General features: G+C 39.2%; 1 protein-coding gene across 1 annotated transcript; it reads left to right on the forward strand.

Annotated features, from left to right (window-relative positions):
• The first annotated feature begins 2,494 nt into the window (after positions 1–2,494).
• On the forward strand, positions 2,495–16,971 carry tmx1 (thioredoxin-related transmembrane protein 1). Its single transcript, XM_061743960.1, has 8 exons — positions 2,495–2,738; positions 5,345–5,460; positions 8,425–8,470; positions 11,248–11,376; positions 12,549–12,594; positions 13,848–13,949; positions 14,022–14,088; positions 16,166–16,971. Exons 1-8 carry the CDS (start codon positions 2,497–2,499, stop codon positions 16,402–16,404), a joined length of 987 nt encoding a protein of 328 aa, XP_061599944.1. The 5' UTR covers positions 2,495–2,496; the 3' UTR covers positions 16,405–16,971.
• Positions 16,972–18,414: the final 1,443 nt, after the last annotated feature.

The raw sequence follows: 18,414 nt of genomic DNA on the forward strand, positions 1-18,414 counted from the left end.
CGTCTACAAATGCAGAAATGTTCATATCCTTCATTACATTTATGAAGTGATTAGTCTCCTCCTGGTCTTGTGTTTCTCCGTGTTTATAAGAACTTCCTGGACTCAAAACACCAGGATTCCTTGTGAACAGAGCATGTGCAGAAAACAGATTCATGTTCCGTTTGATGGGGATATTCCGTTTGGTGTTTACATGACCCAATATTCAGGTTTTAAAAGGAGTAACCCAGGGCTCATATTTGGGTTTTTAAAAACCCGAATATGAGCAAATTCTGGTTATTCAAAGGGGTTATTGGTGTTTACATGGCCGTGCAAAACCGGGTTATTGCTAATATTCGTGTTTTAAAAGGATTATTGATGCATGGAAACGCAGTCAATGATGATGGACATACTGTATTTCCTCTTCTTTTTTGTTGTAAATTGATAATAAGGCAGGAGCTTAAACACATTACCATGCTTGAAAAAGTCTTGTCACAACAGTTTTGACACTAATGGACTTCCATACCTCCACTAAAACAGCTTAACTGTAGTCGTGCATAATAAATACAGTTAGTCTGTTAATGGCTTTGTTTTTGACTGGAAACAGTCCCCGGTCACATTTGAAATGAAACACGTGTAAGTCGTCCCTGACGACCAACTTCCACGCCTCTAAATACATTAACATATAATAAAGCACCAAAAAGGTCATTAGCGCTGATGTTTGTTGGTACTTGGTACTTAACGATAAAGACTGAATCTTGAATAAATTTGTAATTTGTTGCCTTGGCTTCAACTGAGAAATGGGAGCGTTTGCACTCGGTGGATAAACTAATTAAATCAAACATGTTAACGATTGAGGTTGTTATTTGAAGGTGTCTCAACATTTCATGAAAAGATGATTCATAACCAACTACCACTAAACTCTGATCATTTTAGGAGCTGCAGCTCCTCCTGCTGGAAAAAAACGCCAATAAAATCAGGAAGGAAATAAATAAGAAATCCTTATTAAATCTTTATTAGAAGTATTTAAAAATGCCATATTATTTTATGAAAGTTAAAAGTGGTCAAACATAAAATGTTGAATGATTTTGATGGGAAGGTTCTGTATATTGTATATTGTAGGAGATGTAAAACTAAAGAAGTATTAAGAAAAATAAATGACTGAGTTGTTGTTTTATTAAAGAAAGCTTCTTTCTGAGAAAAAAACTGGATGAAATAAATAAAAAAAACTAAATTGCATGTTCAGACTCTAAACCCAGCTTTCTACATAAAACCTACATAGAACCTGGGACCTGTGAGGGAGAAACACATTCAAATGCCTCCACTGTTCCCATTCCGGGAGGTGGAGAAGGCACAGCTTTAGGAACAGCAAACCCTGCAAGAAGAAAACATGACTCGCATACACAACTAAGAAAAGGAACAGCCACAAAATTATTTTGCTGCTCATGTAATTTATAGCTACCCCACTTGTGGAGTCTTGGTGACCAAGCCCTATTATGACTCCGAATTTTTTTTAATTTCATTTACTCTCTATTTCTATGTTATTTATCATAAGTTTCTTTTGTGAGTTTATCGATCGTTTTCCAAATATTATGAAACTGCTCATTTTCATACATATACTCAGTACTGGAGTTGAGGGGGGATGAGGGGGGATGGCATCCCCCCCTGAAATAAAAACGGTCCAAATCATCCCCCCTGTAAAACTGCCATCCCCCCTTTCCATCCCTTATGTCATTTCATCAATGAATGTGGTTTTACTGCTATTTCAACATTTAGAGTCATCACCAGAAAAATAACACCAGAAAAATAACTTATTTGACAATTTTCACCTGTTTCAAGTAAATTTTCACTTGAAATAAGTAGAAAAATCTGCCAGTGGGACAAGATTTATCTTCTCATTACAAGCAAAAAAATCTTGTTCCAAGTGAAAATCTACTTGAAACAGGTGAAAATTGTTGTTTTTTCCAGTGATGAGTCTTGTTTTAAGTGTAATGAGATTTTTTTACTAAAATTAGACATTTTAACTAGAAATAAGACAAATATTCTTGTTAAGATTTTGAGTTTTTGCAGTGATCCATGTTACTTATCCTGTGAAGGACAGAGTCATCTTGATAAGTTCAGAAAATTGTTTTTTATTGTTGTGTTTTGATGTATTTGATGTAAGCCCAGTGGATATTTAAAGCTTACAGAAGGCTGCATTTAACTGCTGCTATGTCATTCCTGCAGTATTTCTGCAGGTGTTTTGGTCAGTGCTATTATTCGTAATATATTATATTATTTGTAATCAGCACAAATTATCTGTCCCCATATAAAATCCACCATCCCCCCTGACTTTTTTTTACAACTCGAGTACTGCTTACATATATACTTTTTGATTATATACTAACTATGCTGTTTAGTACATAGACATACATACATGTATATATGTCTATGGTTTATTATGGCATTTCGGACGCACCGTTTGAATATTTCTAATGTCGCGATATTTCCGGTGTGAGCGACGCCGGGGCCGGTGACGTCATGACGTCGGTGACGTCAGCGACGTCAGCCTCTCCGCGGGACATGGCGTGTTCGGCAGCTAACGGTAGCGGAGCGACGATGCTGTCCTCCCCGCGGGGATCGAACCCGTCCTCCTGGGTGTCCCTGCTGCTGCTGGGCCTGTGTGTCCTGTCGCTGCCGGCCGGGGCCAAGCCGGACAGCCTGAAGGAGGTGACGGACTCCAGCTGGGAGAGCATCCTGTCCGGGGAGTGGATGATCGAGTTGTGAGTGGTTAATCTAACACATCCATGTGCTGGAGGCCGGGGCTCCGGTCTAACTCTGATCTGGTGGAGTTTAGTCTAGGGCTGGGTTTAGTGCTGTTTCAGCGCCTCTCACCGCGGTGTCAGGACGTTATGAAGGCTGTAACTTTATAAACAGCTGCTGTCAGCGGGGCTAACGTTAGCAGCTAAAGGGTTTCAGCAGAGACTACTGCGCATGCGCACTGATCACCAACTGGCAGTTGACATATATGTGTATATCTGTTATGTCTATTTCTATGTCTCTCTCTCTCTATATATATGTATGTATATATATATATATATATATATATATATATATATATGTAGAAATATTCAACTTTGTGTATGTATGCATGTATAAGTATGTGTGTGAGTATAATTACAGTATATAATAATAATAATAATAATTAATTATTGTTATTTAGTGTGTGAATAATTATAAATACAGGTTAAATGATCAGCGAATGGGGGTAGGACTAAATAAGTTTACACTTCTTCCTACTCCTTTTTTGGCACATGTAAATCAAGATAGTTTTAAAGGATGACATTCTTTGTTGCCCTATTTTCTTAAACTTCTCATGAAGTGTTGTTTCTTTTTTTTTTACATGTACAGAAATAAAATAAATCAAATCAAATATATATATATATATATATAATCACACTACGTCATGCTGTTCAGGAAATTAATCTTTGAATACATGGAATGAAACCAGATTAAGATTAATTGAAATAAATATTAATTTCCTGAACTGCATGCCATAACACACACATATCTATGTATGTACAGGACTGTCTCAGAAAATTAGAATATTGTGATTTTCTGTAATCCAATTAAAAAAACAAAAATGTCATACATTCTGGATTCATTACAAATCAACTGAAATATTGCAAGCCTTTTATTATTTTAATATTGCTGATCATGGCTTACAGCTTAAGAAAACTCAAATATCCTATCTAAAAAAAATAGAATATTCTGTGAATCTTAATCTTAAACTGTAAACCATAATCAGCCATATTAAAATAATAAAAGGCTTGCAATATTTCAGTTGATTTGTAATGAATCCAGAATGTATGACATTTGTTTTTTTAATTGTTAATTAATTACAGAAAATAAAGAACTTTATCACACTATTCAAATTGTGTGTGTGTGTGTGTGTGTGTGTGTGTGTGTGTGTGTGTGTGTGTGTGTGTGTGTGTTTGACACAATCATATGCTTTAACAATGCACCTTCCTGTGCGGATAATATGTATGTGTGTATGTATGTATGTTTTTATATATATATCTCACAAACCATATTTCCACATAGCTATGCTAAAAGCCCTGAAAGAGAACTGCTCTGCAGAGCTTCTTTCTCCTGCTCTCTTTCTGCAGGTCAGGAGAGGTGAGTTTGGCAATGTGGTGTAGCCTTATTTTTAGAAACACTGACACAAACAATGACAACAACTTGGAAAAGTGGTTGTCGATGCCAAACTGTGTCTCAATGTGTTGCCCAAGCAATTGTTGGCCGACTTGTACAGGAATACGCGGCACACTGTGCTCTGGCATCTTCACTACTGCCCTGTCTCATGCTGTCGTCTGGGTAGGAGGACCGCCCCAAGACGGCGCCCCAGCGGCCGATGAGGCGTCTATGTATATATATCTATTAGGACTGCAGCTATCGACTATTTTAGTAATCGAGTATTCTACTGAAAATTCCATCGATTAATCGAGTAATCGGATAAAACATATTTTTGTTTAGTTAAAGAGCAATTATACATATACATAAGATGTTAGATGTTAATTGACATCACTAAGACTAAATGATATAATCCAGTAGGTTCATGGCTATGCATTTAAAAACTCTGAACTTACACCAGTCGACCAAATTCACTGATTCACTCAAAAAACTATGGATCTCACTAAGAAATGTTCTTATTTCTAACCTAAAAATGCCATTACACCTGATATCAGACATCACTTAAAAGATTAGGTGTTTTTCCCACGTGTTTCAATTGAACTTTCATTTGTGTCAAGCAAATTTTAAGTTCTAGTTAAGTTTTAAGTTAAAGTCTTTATAAGATTTTGAGTTTTGGCAGTGTTCAAAATAAAATTATGAGACCTGCTGTGTTGGAAAACATTTTCTTTTAGTTAAAACTGTAGGGGGAACAGATGTTTAGAGGAACGTATGTATCTACCGGGTTAGAGGGGGAACATATAGGAGAACGGACCAGAAGAATATAGAGTGGATTGAAAATAAAAGTTAAGCACTGAGCTACATGTGTCTCCCATCTGGGCCATTGCAGACTGCCTGAGCACATATATATATATATATATATATATATGCCTGAGCACGGCATGTTACAAAACCAAACAAAACCTCTTTCTTCTACCTTTACGTGCGCGGCGTCAGCGCGTTGTGCCGCATTAAATGTAGTCCGGGCGAAATACCTGCTTTGAGCTGGTGAAATTAAACGGTTCCTCAAGGCAGAGAAAATTCCTCGACCATTTTTTGTAATCGAATTACTCTAATTATTCCAGGAATGGTTTCAGCCTTAATGTCTATGGTTTTCCAGCCTAACTCTCCTCCTCTGTCTCATCCCTCCGTCCTCCAGCTACGCTCCCTGGTGCCCGGCGTGCCAGCAGCTGCAGTCGGTGTGGAAGGAGTTTGCAGACTGGGGGGAGGACATGGGGGTCAACATCGCCAAGGTGGACGTGACGGAACAACCCGGTAGGACGGTTCAAGCTCACTCTTGGTCATTTTACTGATCATTAAAGGGTCTAAATGGACTTTAACTGGAATAAACTCAGTTGTCATGTTTCTATTTGTGCTTTAAAAGGTCCATGACTGATCAAAAAGTATGATATTTGAAGGAACTGTCAAACTAGTGATGTTCAATACCACCGATTTCCTCTCCGATCCAATATCGCGATACCGATTCGATTCGGATACATTATGCAAAAACACCTAATGTGTTGGTAAATCTAAAAAAAAATGTGCGTATTTTACCATATTTTCTGGACTATAAGCCGCACCTGTATATAAGCCGCACCCGCTCTATTTAAAAAAAAAATCTATAAAAAATATACAAGCCACACCTGTATATAAGCCGCATCCACTTTATTTTAAAAAAAAGATATGCAAGCCGCAGATATTTATGTTGTTAGATTAGATATTTACTACATGTACAGAAGGATTCTTAACTGTAAATGATGTACATGTTTGTTCCTAAATAGATCTTTCCTAACAGTGTCTTTTAACACAGCAGCAACTTTGCTGATTAAAACTGGACAGAACCAAGAGAAAATAACCAGTATTTATTTATCTATTTATCTGTTTGAAATCTGCTTCTACTTCTATCTGCTAAAGAAGAAGTAGCGTATTCTTCTTTGCATTTATTTTGTCTTAGTTTTAATTCTAATTCTGGTTAGAGCGCCCCGAGCGGTGGAAGAAAAATCCACAGAATAGCCGCACCTTTGTATAAGCTGCATGCATCAAAACCTATGAAAAAAGTAGCGGCTTATAGTCCAGAAAATACGGTATATAGTTTAAGAATACAAGACATCAGAGTCACTTATTTAGTTATTTGTTTTAAAGTCAGAAGTAAACTGAAATAGATCCTAAGTAAAATAGTAAAACCGTTGAAATAAGTAAGGGAATAATAAACAAAAATAAGAACTACTATGAAAATGAAAAAAGTAGTTCCTATCAGCAGCGTGTCATTTAGACAAAATCTGAATAGTTTAGTTACTTTCCACCGTATTCCTGTTAATGATATACATGACCACAAATGACTAAAGTATGAACAGTATCGATATTTTCATTTGAGAATGGATTTTAGAGCGTACAGATCTGGTATCGGAAGTATCGATATTTCCGTATTGATCACTACTCTAAACTCCAAGCTCAGACCATCAAAAGCTTAAACATCCATTTCAAAAGACATGCAACCTTTAAAAGAGAGGTGGGATTAAAGTGAGACTGGCTGCTATGAACACAGGTGTAAAAACATGAGTGAAAATGGAACTTTAGTACGGTGATCAAGTGTATGTCACTAGGGCTCCAGGAAAAGAGTCTTATCTCCTTTAAACCAAATCAGGAAATGTTTAAACCGGATGACGACTCTGACTGTACGTCTGACTCACTTGTTGGCTTAAAACAGCGACACAGATTTGATGTATTTGCTCTTATCGTTCCCAGTTCTCAGTGAAAGGTTAAACGAGTGTTCCTTCATTCAGTAGAACCGTCAGTTTTATTTGCTTCCTTGACAGATTAACCGGGTTGTCCTCCGCCGTCGAGGTCGCTGCTCCTAATCTCTCACGTGGATGTTCATGTTCCGCAGATAAAGCAGGATGTTTTACATTTGAACCCGGGCTGATGTCATGGATTCAGGGCGGATGTGGCTGAATCTAATATCCACCAGACGGAGATGAATGATGCTCAAATAGGGCTGGGGATTGATTTAAATATCAAGAATCGATTCCGATTCTTAAGATTCAGAATCGATTATCAAGATTTGATTCGATCAGATTCGATTTGGGTTAGTGTTATTAAAACTGTTTTTTGAGCTGTTGCATGAATTATATGACTGTAGTTCTGCAACATATTAATACTAGTATTATATTGAGATTCAACAGCAAGTATTGCAGCTAATGATGCTGTAAGGACCAATCAGCTCCCAGAATGCTGATAGAACTGCTTTCAGAAACATCTTGAATTACCAAACAGATTCAGGGCAGCAAACAGAGACGGATAATCGGTTTTATTTTTTAACACATTCCGTTTTAATTTTTTCCATTTTCTGAGTTTTTAGTTTTTTAATTTCAGGGAATTTGGTTTTTAGCATTTTGTGCAAATTTAACCCAATGAAGTTTAAAAAGCAATGAAATATAGACAATTTATGCAATTATAACTGAAAACTTTAATATTTTCATATTTTTAAGATAAGATAATCCTTTAATAGTCCCACAGAGGGGAAATTTGCAGTTTACAGCAGCAAAGGGGATAGTGCAAAAACAAGAGGCATCAATAGTAATAACAACACACTATAAACAGTAAACTGGTATATACAATAATTATAATAATAAGAAAAATAAATAATAAGAAATACTGGTATAAACATATCTAAATGCAAAAACATGGCACTATTTATTCTCGTATCCACCAAAACATTCCTTTTTTGGGCATAAACAAAAAAAATACCAAAAGTTATTTGTATGAAATAAATAACTAAGAAATAAATAACTCAAATATTCCTTTCAATATCCATTTAAAGTGCAAAAAAAGAAAGAAATTGCAACAGCTCAACAGCATGTGTGAATTAAATGAGGCGACGACTGGGATTAAACTTCATTGGGTGAAAATGTAATAATGAAAAAAAATGTATCTTTAGGCGTAAGAATTGATTTTTAGGAATTAATATGAGAATCGATTTTAGAATCGGAAAATCAAATTTTTTTCAACACAGGCCTATGCACAAACGTATTTTCTTTGGGCCTCACAGCATTTGTCATGAACAACGCATTTAGTTTCATGTGGGACCCGTCCTGCCCGTCTGAAACTGCTTTTACTAAAGTTTGTTCCATCTAACATAACGGAGCCTGTAATAAACCCAGAATTAGTTGCTCGGGTCATAAATGAGTCCTACTGTTCCTTCCTGCACACTCACACTTCTCGTTTCCTCTCTCTCCGCAGGTCTGAGCGGCCGATTCATCATTACGTCACTTCCTACTATTTATCAGTAAGTGTTTGCTTATTTTGTGGTTCTTGTTGCTTCCGCTTTTGTTTCTGTTGCCATGTTTGGTTTCCTCTTAAATTCACATGAATGCGGACCCTCTTTTTGTTGTTTTTGTTTTTTAGAAGCATCTTAAGATCTTTTTCTTTTCTCTTGAGTCTAAGTTGTATTTTGTACCTTTTGAGGAATAAATAGAGGTGAATAAAGTCAGTAAATGTTGGCGATGACTCAACAAAGACGCCCTCACCTCCGCTTTCTCTGGTTCATTTCTCCTCGTTGTCTTTCTCTACTACTACTAAGTAGATTAAATACAGAAATCATGTGTACTTTTCTTCCAGACGCTGTTTTATTGTTACAGAACAAAAACAAACCTCGTCCTGTTCAAGGACACTGGGGGCGGGACTTTCCCAGCTGTTTTTAGGCCGAACAAAGCAGCGTTTCTGCTGAACTACGAACTCACACTGGTGATCAATAACCTGTCCAGGAAGAGCTGATCGGACTTTATTAACTGTTTTCTCTGAGTTGTGTGGACTTGGATGTGACAGAAGAGTTCAGTTGTGTTGATGAGGATGAGGAGCCGTGACATCCTTATGTGACTTGATGCTGAATCTCTGATTGTTGTTGGCAAGAGAAACACGACGACTAAAAAACACCTGACTGTTTTGTTCAAGGAAAGATTATAAATAAAGTTCTGCTGGGGCTGAACAGTTAATCTGAGGTTGTTTTTATGCAGTTAGGACGGGTTCTTATACCTGGGGAGCATGAATATTGCAGGTTTTTGTGTTTATGGGGAATAGGGGAATATTGAAAATAGGGAAAATACAGGACTGTCTCAGAAAATTAGAATATTGTGATAAAGTTCTTTATTTTCTGTAATGCAATTTATAAAAAAAAAAAAAAAAAAAAAAAATGTCATACATTCTGGATTCATTACAAATCAACTGAAATATTGCAAGCTTTTTATTATTTTAATATTGCTGATTATGTTTAAGTTTAAGATTCCCAGAATATTCAAATTTTTTGAGATAGGATATTTGAGTTTTCTTAAACTGTAAACCATGATCAGCAATATTAAAATAATAAAAGGCTTGCAATATTTCAGTTGATTTGTAATGAATCCAGAATGTATGACATTTTTGTTTTTGTAATTGCATTACAGAAAATCACAATATTCTAATTTTCTGAGACAGTCCTGTAATAGGAAAATAGGGAAAATTGCAATATGGCAAAAAAATAATATCACAATTTTTTTAAAATATAATCACAATTTCGATTTTACCACGATCTTAAATTGATAAAATAAAATCCCACAATCTCAGCAGTTTGAAAGACCGTCTTGTAATCCGTTGTAATCCTTCACGATCTAATTAGGGGGTTGTTGTTGAACCACCAAAATGACCTCAGGCGCCGGTCGTGGCCCCGGGGAGTCGGAACGCTGAAGGTTGGAGGGTTAGACGTCTGGATACCAGAACCAAACACACGGAGATCACCGAGGACTCCGGAGCGTTTGACACCCGTCAGGGTTTCTGCAGGTGGAGGTGTTGAGGTGTTTTATGTAAAGCGCTTTGTGTTGCATTTTTCATTTGTATGAAAAGCGCTTTACAAATAAAGTTTGATTTGATTTGACCGAGTTCAACATTTTCTTTTTTCTTCATGTGGTTCTGGTTCCCGTGTAGCTCTGACCCCCACCGTGTGGGGCGGGTCAGCACACCTGAGTCAGGCGGACTCAGGCTGACAGGAGGGTTATAATAGTTTTTAATTTTTAATTTTAGTTTAGTTTTATTTCGTTTTGACTTTTTCTCCTTCAATTCAGTTAGTTTTAATTTGTTTTTAGTGTGGGTTTGCTAGTTTTTATTAGTTTTTATATTTTCAAAAATGCTTAGTTTTAGTTTAGTTTTTATTAGTTTTAGTTTTAGTTTTAGTTTTGACGTCAAGGACCGTGAGGCGTTCAGGTGCCGTAGCTGCCAGTTGGAGATAAACGGCCAGAGCGGAATAAATTGATCAAACCAAGAGGCTTATATTGACAGGGACGAAAACTGAGGAAATTATATCTATAATTTCAGTTTGTTTTAGTTAGTTTTCTAAACATGCAATATAGTTTCAGTTAGTTATCGTTTTTGTCTTTTAATTTTAATTTTTATTTAGTTCAGTTAACGAAATAGTTTTTTCAATTTTAGTTTTTGTTATTTTGTTCGTTTTCGTGAACGATAATAACTCTGGCTGACAGCGGTTTTATTTCCTTTCCTGGATCTCCGTGGATGTATTGATTAAGTCAGGGGTGTCCAAAGTCGGTCCTCGAGGGCCGCAGTCCTGCATGTTTTAGATGTGTCACTTTTTTTTATCAAACCGTGGTCATCAACAGAACTATCCAGACAGACAAGGTGGTGACGACCGTTAATTAGAATCAGGTGTGTTGATGCAGGGAAACAACTAAAACATGCAGGACACCGGCCCTCGAGGACCGACTTTGGACACCCCTGGATTAAGTGATCAATAATCCAGAACCTGTCAGTCAGCAGGTGGAAGCATCATCGGTGGATGTTGTTAAGGGCCGTTTATTCTGCGATTCATTCAATGAAAACATAGTTTTTCATGTTGCCGTCATGAGTTGATGTGACATCATGACCCGGTGATATGTGAGGTATTGATCGCCGGTTCCTGAGTTGAATCGTTGATCGGGGCAGATTCTCTTGTATCTGCAAAACATCCTGTCGTCCTCCAGAGAATGTGATGAAGATGAAGCTGGTCTGGACTAAAGCGTCTCTGTGTCTGTTGTGTTTCAGCTGCAAGGACGGCGTCTTCAGGAAGTACCAGGGAGCTCGCACCAAGGACGACTTCCTGAGCTTCGTGGACGAGCAGAAGTGGAGAGCTGTGGAACCCGTTTCCTCCTGGTTCGGCCCGTCCTCGCTGCTGTAAGTTCACCTGAAGTTGCTGCAGATTTCAAGCTTTCATCTTAAAGGAATTTTTAAAAACCGGGGCTGTAATCAACCAAAGAACTTCTTCGGGCTGAAACCTTCAAATTTCGACTAAAATTAATTCATTCTATTGGGCTTTTTTTTTTTTGTGGATTTGAGATATATTAAATCGTTTTTGATCTAATGTTTTAGACTGACATGAATTACACACTACAACCTGTCAAAATTAATAGGTGGAATATTATTTATATAAAACAATTATTTTGTCACGTTTTAATTATAATTGACCCTTCGTCAAGCCCCGCCCCCGTTGCTAGGCGGTTGCCATCTGTCCCATCCACTTCCACTGTAAAAACGGGGTTTTACATCACTTTATTTCTAATTATTATAAAATATTATTATAAGAAAATCAACAGCAACTAGATATAATAAAAAGAAACACTTGAGGTACCGTGGAGTTTAAAAAAACTGAGGATTTCGGCAAAAACAAGATATTTTGATGAGTTTAGCTTTAGCTGATAGCACGGTGGAAGGTGCGGCCGTCCACGTAGCTTTATCATAATTTACCGTTGGTTTAGGGATGAAATGTATTCCTGATTCTCTCTTTTACAAGTGCCCCGAGCACACCGCTTAATCATTTTAAGTAAATCGCTTTCGCGATTGTAGCTATGGATTTTGAGCTGTGATCCAAACTGTTGCTTACAAAGTTTATATTCAACTTGTTTTCCGTCATCTATTTTTATGAAAATCTGCATCAAAGCAGATTCTCTGACATGATAAAGTTCAACAAACCACCAGACCTCGTCCTTCTACTTTACAATCTCTCCTTCTTTAGTCAGTATCCAAAAGATCAAAAACACGGGGGTGTCCAAAGATCGGCCGTTTCCTGTGAGAGAGGTCTGAAAACACCCCTTCAGAACTTGGTACTTTCCTCCAGATTAATTTAAATTAAAGAATCGACCAATCAGATTTTAGTCGAGCCCGGCCGCATGGACTCATAAATCAACCAGTCTGGGAGATTACAGCCCTAGAAAAACAGACGTATTTAACATCTTTGCTTGGAGACGTCATGAATCATCGCCCCGTCGTTGCACCTCATGTTTCATGTGTTCTTATACAGAGTGATGTGTTTAAATCTCTTTACATGACGTCTCTGCTCTTTGTGACAGGATGAACTCCATGTCCGCGTTGTTCAAACTCTCCATGTTCATCCGGGTAAGTCATGAAAAACACTAAAGTATAAATGTGTGTGAATACTTTTCCTGTAGTACTAAAACACACTTGGGGATTTGGTCCTGGTAATTCATCTAATAAGTTTGTAACATGTTTAAACGGCTCCAAGTCAGTGTGGAGGTGTTTAATGTGGCCACACGGGGGCGCCAGAGGAGTTTTTATTCCCTTATGAACAGAGAAGTAAAATATCAACATTTGTGTTCATGCAGGTAAAAATAAAAAATAAAAATATATATATATATGAGATTTAAACACGTAGATGCCTCACTGAACGCTGAATCACACGTCAACGCTGCCGCCATATTGGATGTGGCAAAAAGTGTAGCAACAGGAGAAAATGCTGTTCTTTTTCAAGGTTTTTAACTCTGCAAACATAGATTGCAGTTATATAGATATATTTGTGTGTATTTTCACATGGTAAATTTTCATCAATGTCAATATAAAAAAGATTGATCAGAATCAGTAGTAATATATGTAAATATTTTTTATCTTCAGAAAAAATCGCCAAAACAATTATAATATGTTAAATACAATACATTAAAAAGTTAGAAATGATGTCTTTTTGATCATTGTTATTATACATCATAGTACAAGATCCACAGCCACGGTACGTTAGTGAGACGAAGAAAAATACTGTGGTTTAATGAATGAATATTAATGGTGAATATGAATATCAAAGTGTGTGTGAGAGAGAGTGTGTAAGCAATGATGGTAAACTGAATAAATTAACACTGATAGTGTGTAAAGAAATTAAAAGTAATAATTGTGATAATAAATCAATGCGATATCTGTAAGTGGGTAAATATAAACGTACAATGGACCAATTAATAAAGTTAAAAGGTTTTTTATACTAAATGGAGTTAGTTAGATCATATACAGGAATTAGATAGGATGAGAGAGGAAGAAAATACAGAAGGAGAAAGAAGAAAAGATGAGGGGAAAAACAAAAACGAGGATCATATTTCATAAAATAATGAATAGAAATGTCTTTGGTGTTTGTTTGATTTCCAGATATATTAGTGTTTGCGTGAATGGATCAATTACAGAGATGAGCTTCAAACACTTTATGAAGTTTGGTCCATTTCATGAGTTTACTGGTAAATTTGCCCCATCCAACATGGCGGCCGCGGTGACGTTTACAGCAACGGCCCAACCCGCTCAACAAGACGTCTACGTTTATACGTCTAGGGGTGAAAGTACCGGACATGTTTGTTTACGTCCTTGTTGTTTTGCAGCGGTGTCACAACTACATGACGGAGAAGCTGGGGATCCCGGTCTGGGGCTCCTACGTGATCTTCGGCCTGGTCACCCTGTTCTCCGGGCTGGCGCTGGGCCTGGTGAGCCTCCTCACGCCCAGTAACCCCACTGTTGATCCGGTGGTGAGAGAGTTAACACTGCTGTCTCCACAGATCCTGGTGTTCGTGGCCGACTTCGTCTTCCCCTCACGGCGATTCGTGTCTCCTGACTACTACCAGAGTGAGTTTCACCTCAGATTAAATTCTATGAAAGGTTGGGACACTGAAAAATGAAAAAAAAACTAAATACAATGATTTGTAAATCTCATAAACCCACATTTGACCTGCAAAAGATGGAAAACAGATGTTAAAAGTTTCTTGAAGGAAAAAAGAAAGAGCTCATTTCGAATTTGATGGCAAAAACGTCTTAAAACAGTTAAAAACAAGTCTGGACAGGTAAGTGGGACCCAACGCAGAACCTGGAGTTGCGTGGTGATGAGTCAGTGACATCATCGTCTCTGAGACGCTGTTACATCCAGCCGGTGGGTTCAGGGTCATCTCCAGAATCCCGGATCTCTGATTCAGAAACGTCAACATCTGGCCTAGAAGCAAGAAATCAGAACTCTGAAATCCATTGAGTTGTCCTGGAAACGGTTCCGTTGTCATGGAAACGGTTCCGTTGTCATGGAAACGGTTCAGTGGTTCAGTGGCGTTGTTACAAACATTTGAAAAGCGTGAACAACTCCGAGACAGCAAGAACGGAAAAGCAATTACAGAAAAGATTGCGCAGTTTATTGTGCTTGATGACCAGCCCTGTCAGTAGTGAATAATGTGGGATTTTAACGCTTAATTCAACACCTGGAGCCTCGCTAACGCTACGTTATGCCTAGTTCTGTTCTCACCACAGCAGCACAGGTTGCTACTGGCAGTAGAATTTATCTGACTTTGGAAGTCATGACTTTTATTAATGGTAACGGATGTGAAACAAAGCCTACTTTTAGTAAATTTGTTTTTAAATTTGCTTGATTTTTTATTTTTTTATATTGGCTTTTTCATGTTGAGATGTCATTTATTTTATTTAATGCTACTGCATACATATTTAATGTTTAAAAAAAAATTAATATCTAATAAATGGCTTAATTTTTGTCATAATAACCTACTGTTGTGGACTATTCATCTCAGGAAGTATGTTATTCTCATTCTGAGTGACTTTATCAAGCCTTTTCTATTATTCCACACTACAAAGTAAGTGCTAAAAAAAGTGAACCTATTGGTCAGAACAGAGAGATAGAAATATGCACTGGTATCGGATCGCAAGTGAAAAAGTTGGATCACAGCAGGGACTTATAAAAATAAGTAATAATAACATCAAATTTATATTATTATTGTCCACTGATCTTTATGTATGTAATTTCGAACATTTTTTATAGTCAAAATCGCTGTATTTTTTTTATATTTTCTGTTTAAATACGGGGCTGAAACGTGAGGTGCGGCAGCAACGAGCCGAGCCTCTGATTGGACAATCCATCACAAACTCTGCAGATACGTGCAATTGGCGCGTGCTAGTCTCCGTATCTCTGCATGTCGCCAATATAAAGTTTGCAGATACATTTATATACCTGGATTTTCTACAGTCTTGCTAATGTCTTTAACCAGTAAAGTTTAATGTTTGTTAGTGACATATTTAGTTTTGCTGATGGGAAATAAAATCGCAGTGAAAAAGGCCCAGGGTGAGGCAGACAGTACTCACCTGAAGGAGGCGAACGTGAGTCCACGGGTACAAACACTTTTAATTTCAATCTTATAAAAGAGAGATTAGACTAAGAAAAATACAATAGAATATTTAAAAACTAAATTTCGGCCTCAAATAAAATATTCTTAGTTTTGCTTTTTGTTGAGCAATCTGTATTATTAAAATGATTAAAGTATCAGAATTAAACGTTTTAAAAACAACTAAATATTTCACTAAAGGTCAAAATTTAAATGTGTGGTTTTGTACACCAGTCTATACTCTCATTTATGTTGTATGAATTATAGAATTGCGACGGCCAACACATGGAGGGTGTAGAGCAAAAGCATGTTTTTTCTTACCTTTACGTATCTGTAATATGTACCGTGTGCGCGCGTGTGTTATTTTGTGAAGAATGCTGAAGATATGAAATAACTAGTAGCCAATTGAATAAGCTACTCTTTTCCCTTTTTGGTTTATATATTTGTAAATCTGACACTAAAGGAGTCAGTGCCTCACCAACCATGAACCTCACCGCACGTCACTGGATCACAGCATCCCTAATCTCTCCGGTCCTTTCCCTCCACAGAGAAACATGCGATGGAGCAGGCGCGGCTGCTGCAGCAGCAGGACGAGGCCCACGAGGCCGACGGGGAGGACGACGACGAGGAGGAGGACGAGGATGAAGACGACCGGGACAAGGACGAGGTCTGGAGGAAGAGGCGGGCGTCGCCCGAGGGCCGATCAGAGCCCGGGGGGCGGGGCCTGTCCGACGAGGCCCTGCGGAGGCGGGCGGTGGGCGGCGGCCTCGAGCAGGACGACGGCTAGAGGGGCGGAGCTTCAGCGGGAGGGGGCGGAGCCTGGCCCCCCTCCAGAAACACCCAGCGTCTCTTCGTCTCCCTCCCCCTCGTCTGACAGGAGCGTTTTAGACTCTCAGCGCCGCCGCCCCCCCCCCCCCCGGACCCTCCTCACCTCCTTCACCTGAGGAAACGTCTGACGTCTAGGTACGAAAACGCCGCTCAGCCGAGTCCCGCCACGCCGTTTACGCTATGCATCTGAAAGTTGTGTTACTTTTCTGTTGAATTGCATCTCAGCTTGTGGTTATTTGGACATTTTTACACTTGGTTTAGAGATTAAAGCCCTAACGTTCACTTTCTCCTGAAAAATAATGTCAAAGATGCAGAATCTTCTCTTTGTGGATCAATAACGTCGTCAATCGATGGCAAAGTATTTAAAAATCCTCGGCCGCTTGCAACAAAAACTACTTCGGAGTAAAAGTGATCAATGTGAAAATAAAGGGAGTGGCAGCTTCCTGTGACTGTTGTCGGGGTCGGAGGAGGGGGGGCGGGGCCAATGTTTGGGGGGCGGGAACCCCTCTGACATCACCTGACCTGTCACACCCGAGCCCCGCCTCCAAACCTTCCCCCGGTACACAACGTACCGGGGCCGGGATCCCCGGTACACAACGTACCGGGGCCGGTCTCTCCGGTACACAACGTACCGGGGGCCGGGCTCTCCGGTACACAACGTACCGGGGCCGGGCTCTCCGGTACACAACGTACCGGGGCCGGGCTCTCCGGTACACAACGTACCGGGGCCGGGCTCTCCGGTACACAACGTACCGGGGCCGGGCTCTCCGGTACACAACGTACCGGGGAGGGGCCCGGCTCTCCGGTACATAATGTACCGGGGCCGTGCAGGCTCTCCGGTACACAACGTACCGGGGCCGGGCTCCCCGGTACACAACGTACCGGGGCCGGGCTCTCCGGTACACAACGTACCGGGGAGGGGCCCGGCTCTCCGGTACATAATGTACCGGGGCCGTGCAGGCTCTCCGGTACACAACGTACCGGGGAGGGGGCGGGGCTTTCTGTCGCACGTGTCATTCCCTCTGATTGGTTGCCCGCCGGTCCAGTGGGCGGGAACTACAAAGGCGAACAGGAACTTCTCAAAAAGGGCGTGATGAATGCTGGTTTCGCTGGAAACTTTAATTTCTATCGGAAACAAAAGTTATAATTTTCTGTTCCTGATATTTGTTTTTGTTTTTTTTTAATTTTTATCGAATGTGTTTCCTTAAAGAACCCGGCCCAGTCCTTGACCTCTGGCCGCGACCTTCACGCGCCGCACTTCAGTGGAAAAGTCTGGGTTTGCAGTCACTTTAAGACGTTTTTGATACCCGGCGAGCTTCTCGTGCACGTTCACGAGTTCCTGAGTCACGATTTCTATCTGTTAAACTTCCGAACCTCCGTCTCCGTGAATTGTTTTTGTACTCGTCATCCGTCACCGACGGCGTGGAAGTCCCGACGCGCTGCTTTTTTCTTCTCTCTTTTGTTGTAAAGACGACCGATTAAAGGACCTCCGTGTGTTTGTGTGCAGAGTTTTAACAAGGCTTTCTTTTGTTTTTAACACAAAGCTTTTTATTCTGGCAGCAATTCCAGTTGGTGAAAAACAGGTTTTGTTTCTTTTTCTGACTTTATTTATGGCTTGTAGCATTCTCACTTTACCCTGAGCTGTTTCTGCTCTTTACCGTGTATTTGAATAAAGATTGAAGTCTGAAAAAAAACTCATTTCTGCCTCTTTTGTTAATGACTCAAATATCCTTTTATCTGTGTTGCATCACGTTTCCTTTAATTACATTTCTGTCACTTTTAATCATCACGATGTTCTGCAGCTGATGGTGTTTGTGACGTCACAAACAGAGTGCGAAATACAGGGGGATTCGGTGGGGTCCGACCCCCCCGATTAACCCTTGAGCCCCCCTGAAGGACTCAAAAGCCAAATTTAGGGGGGGTCTCAATGTTGTCAAAAAAATAAATAAATTAGGCTATATAATATAAT

The sequence above is a fragment of the Cololabis saira genome, chromosome 16, assembly GCF_033807715.1.
Source record: "Cololabis saira isolate AMF1-May2022 chromosome 16, fColSai1.1, whole genome shotgun sequence".
Taxonomy (NCBI): domain Eukaryota; kingdom Metazoa; phylum Chordata; class Actinopteri; order Beloniformes; family Belonidae; genus Cololabis; species Cololabis saira.

Coding starts and splice junctions, on each gene's coding strand:
- tmx1 (XM_061743960.1), top strand. CDS start 2,497: ATGACGTCGGTGACGTCAGCGACGTCAGCCTCTCCGCGGGACATGGCG. Junction 2,739..5,344: donor GGGGAGTGGATGATCGAGTT/GTGAGTGGTTAA, acceptor TCCGTCCTCCAG/CTACGCTCCCTGGTGCCCGG. Junction 5,461..8,424: donor GGACGTGACGGAACAACCCG/GTAGGACGGTTC, acceptor CTCTCTCCGCAG/GTCTGAGCGGCCGATTCATC.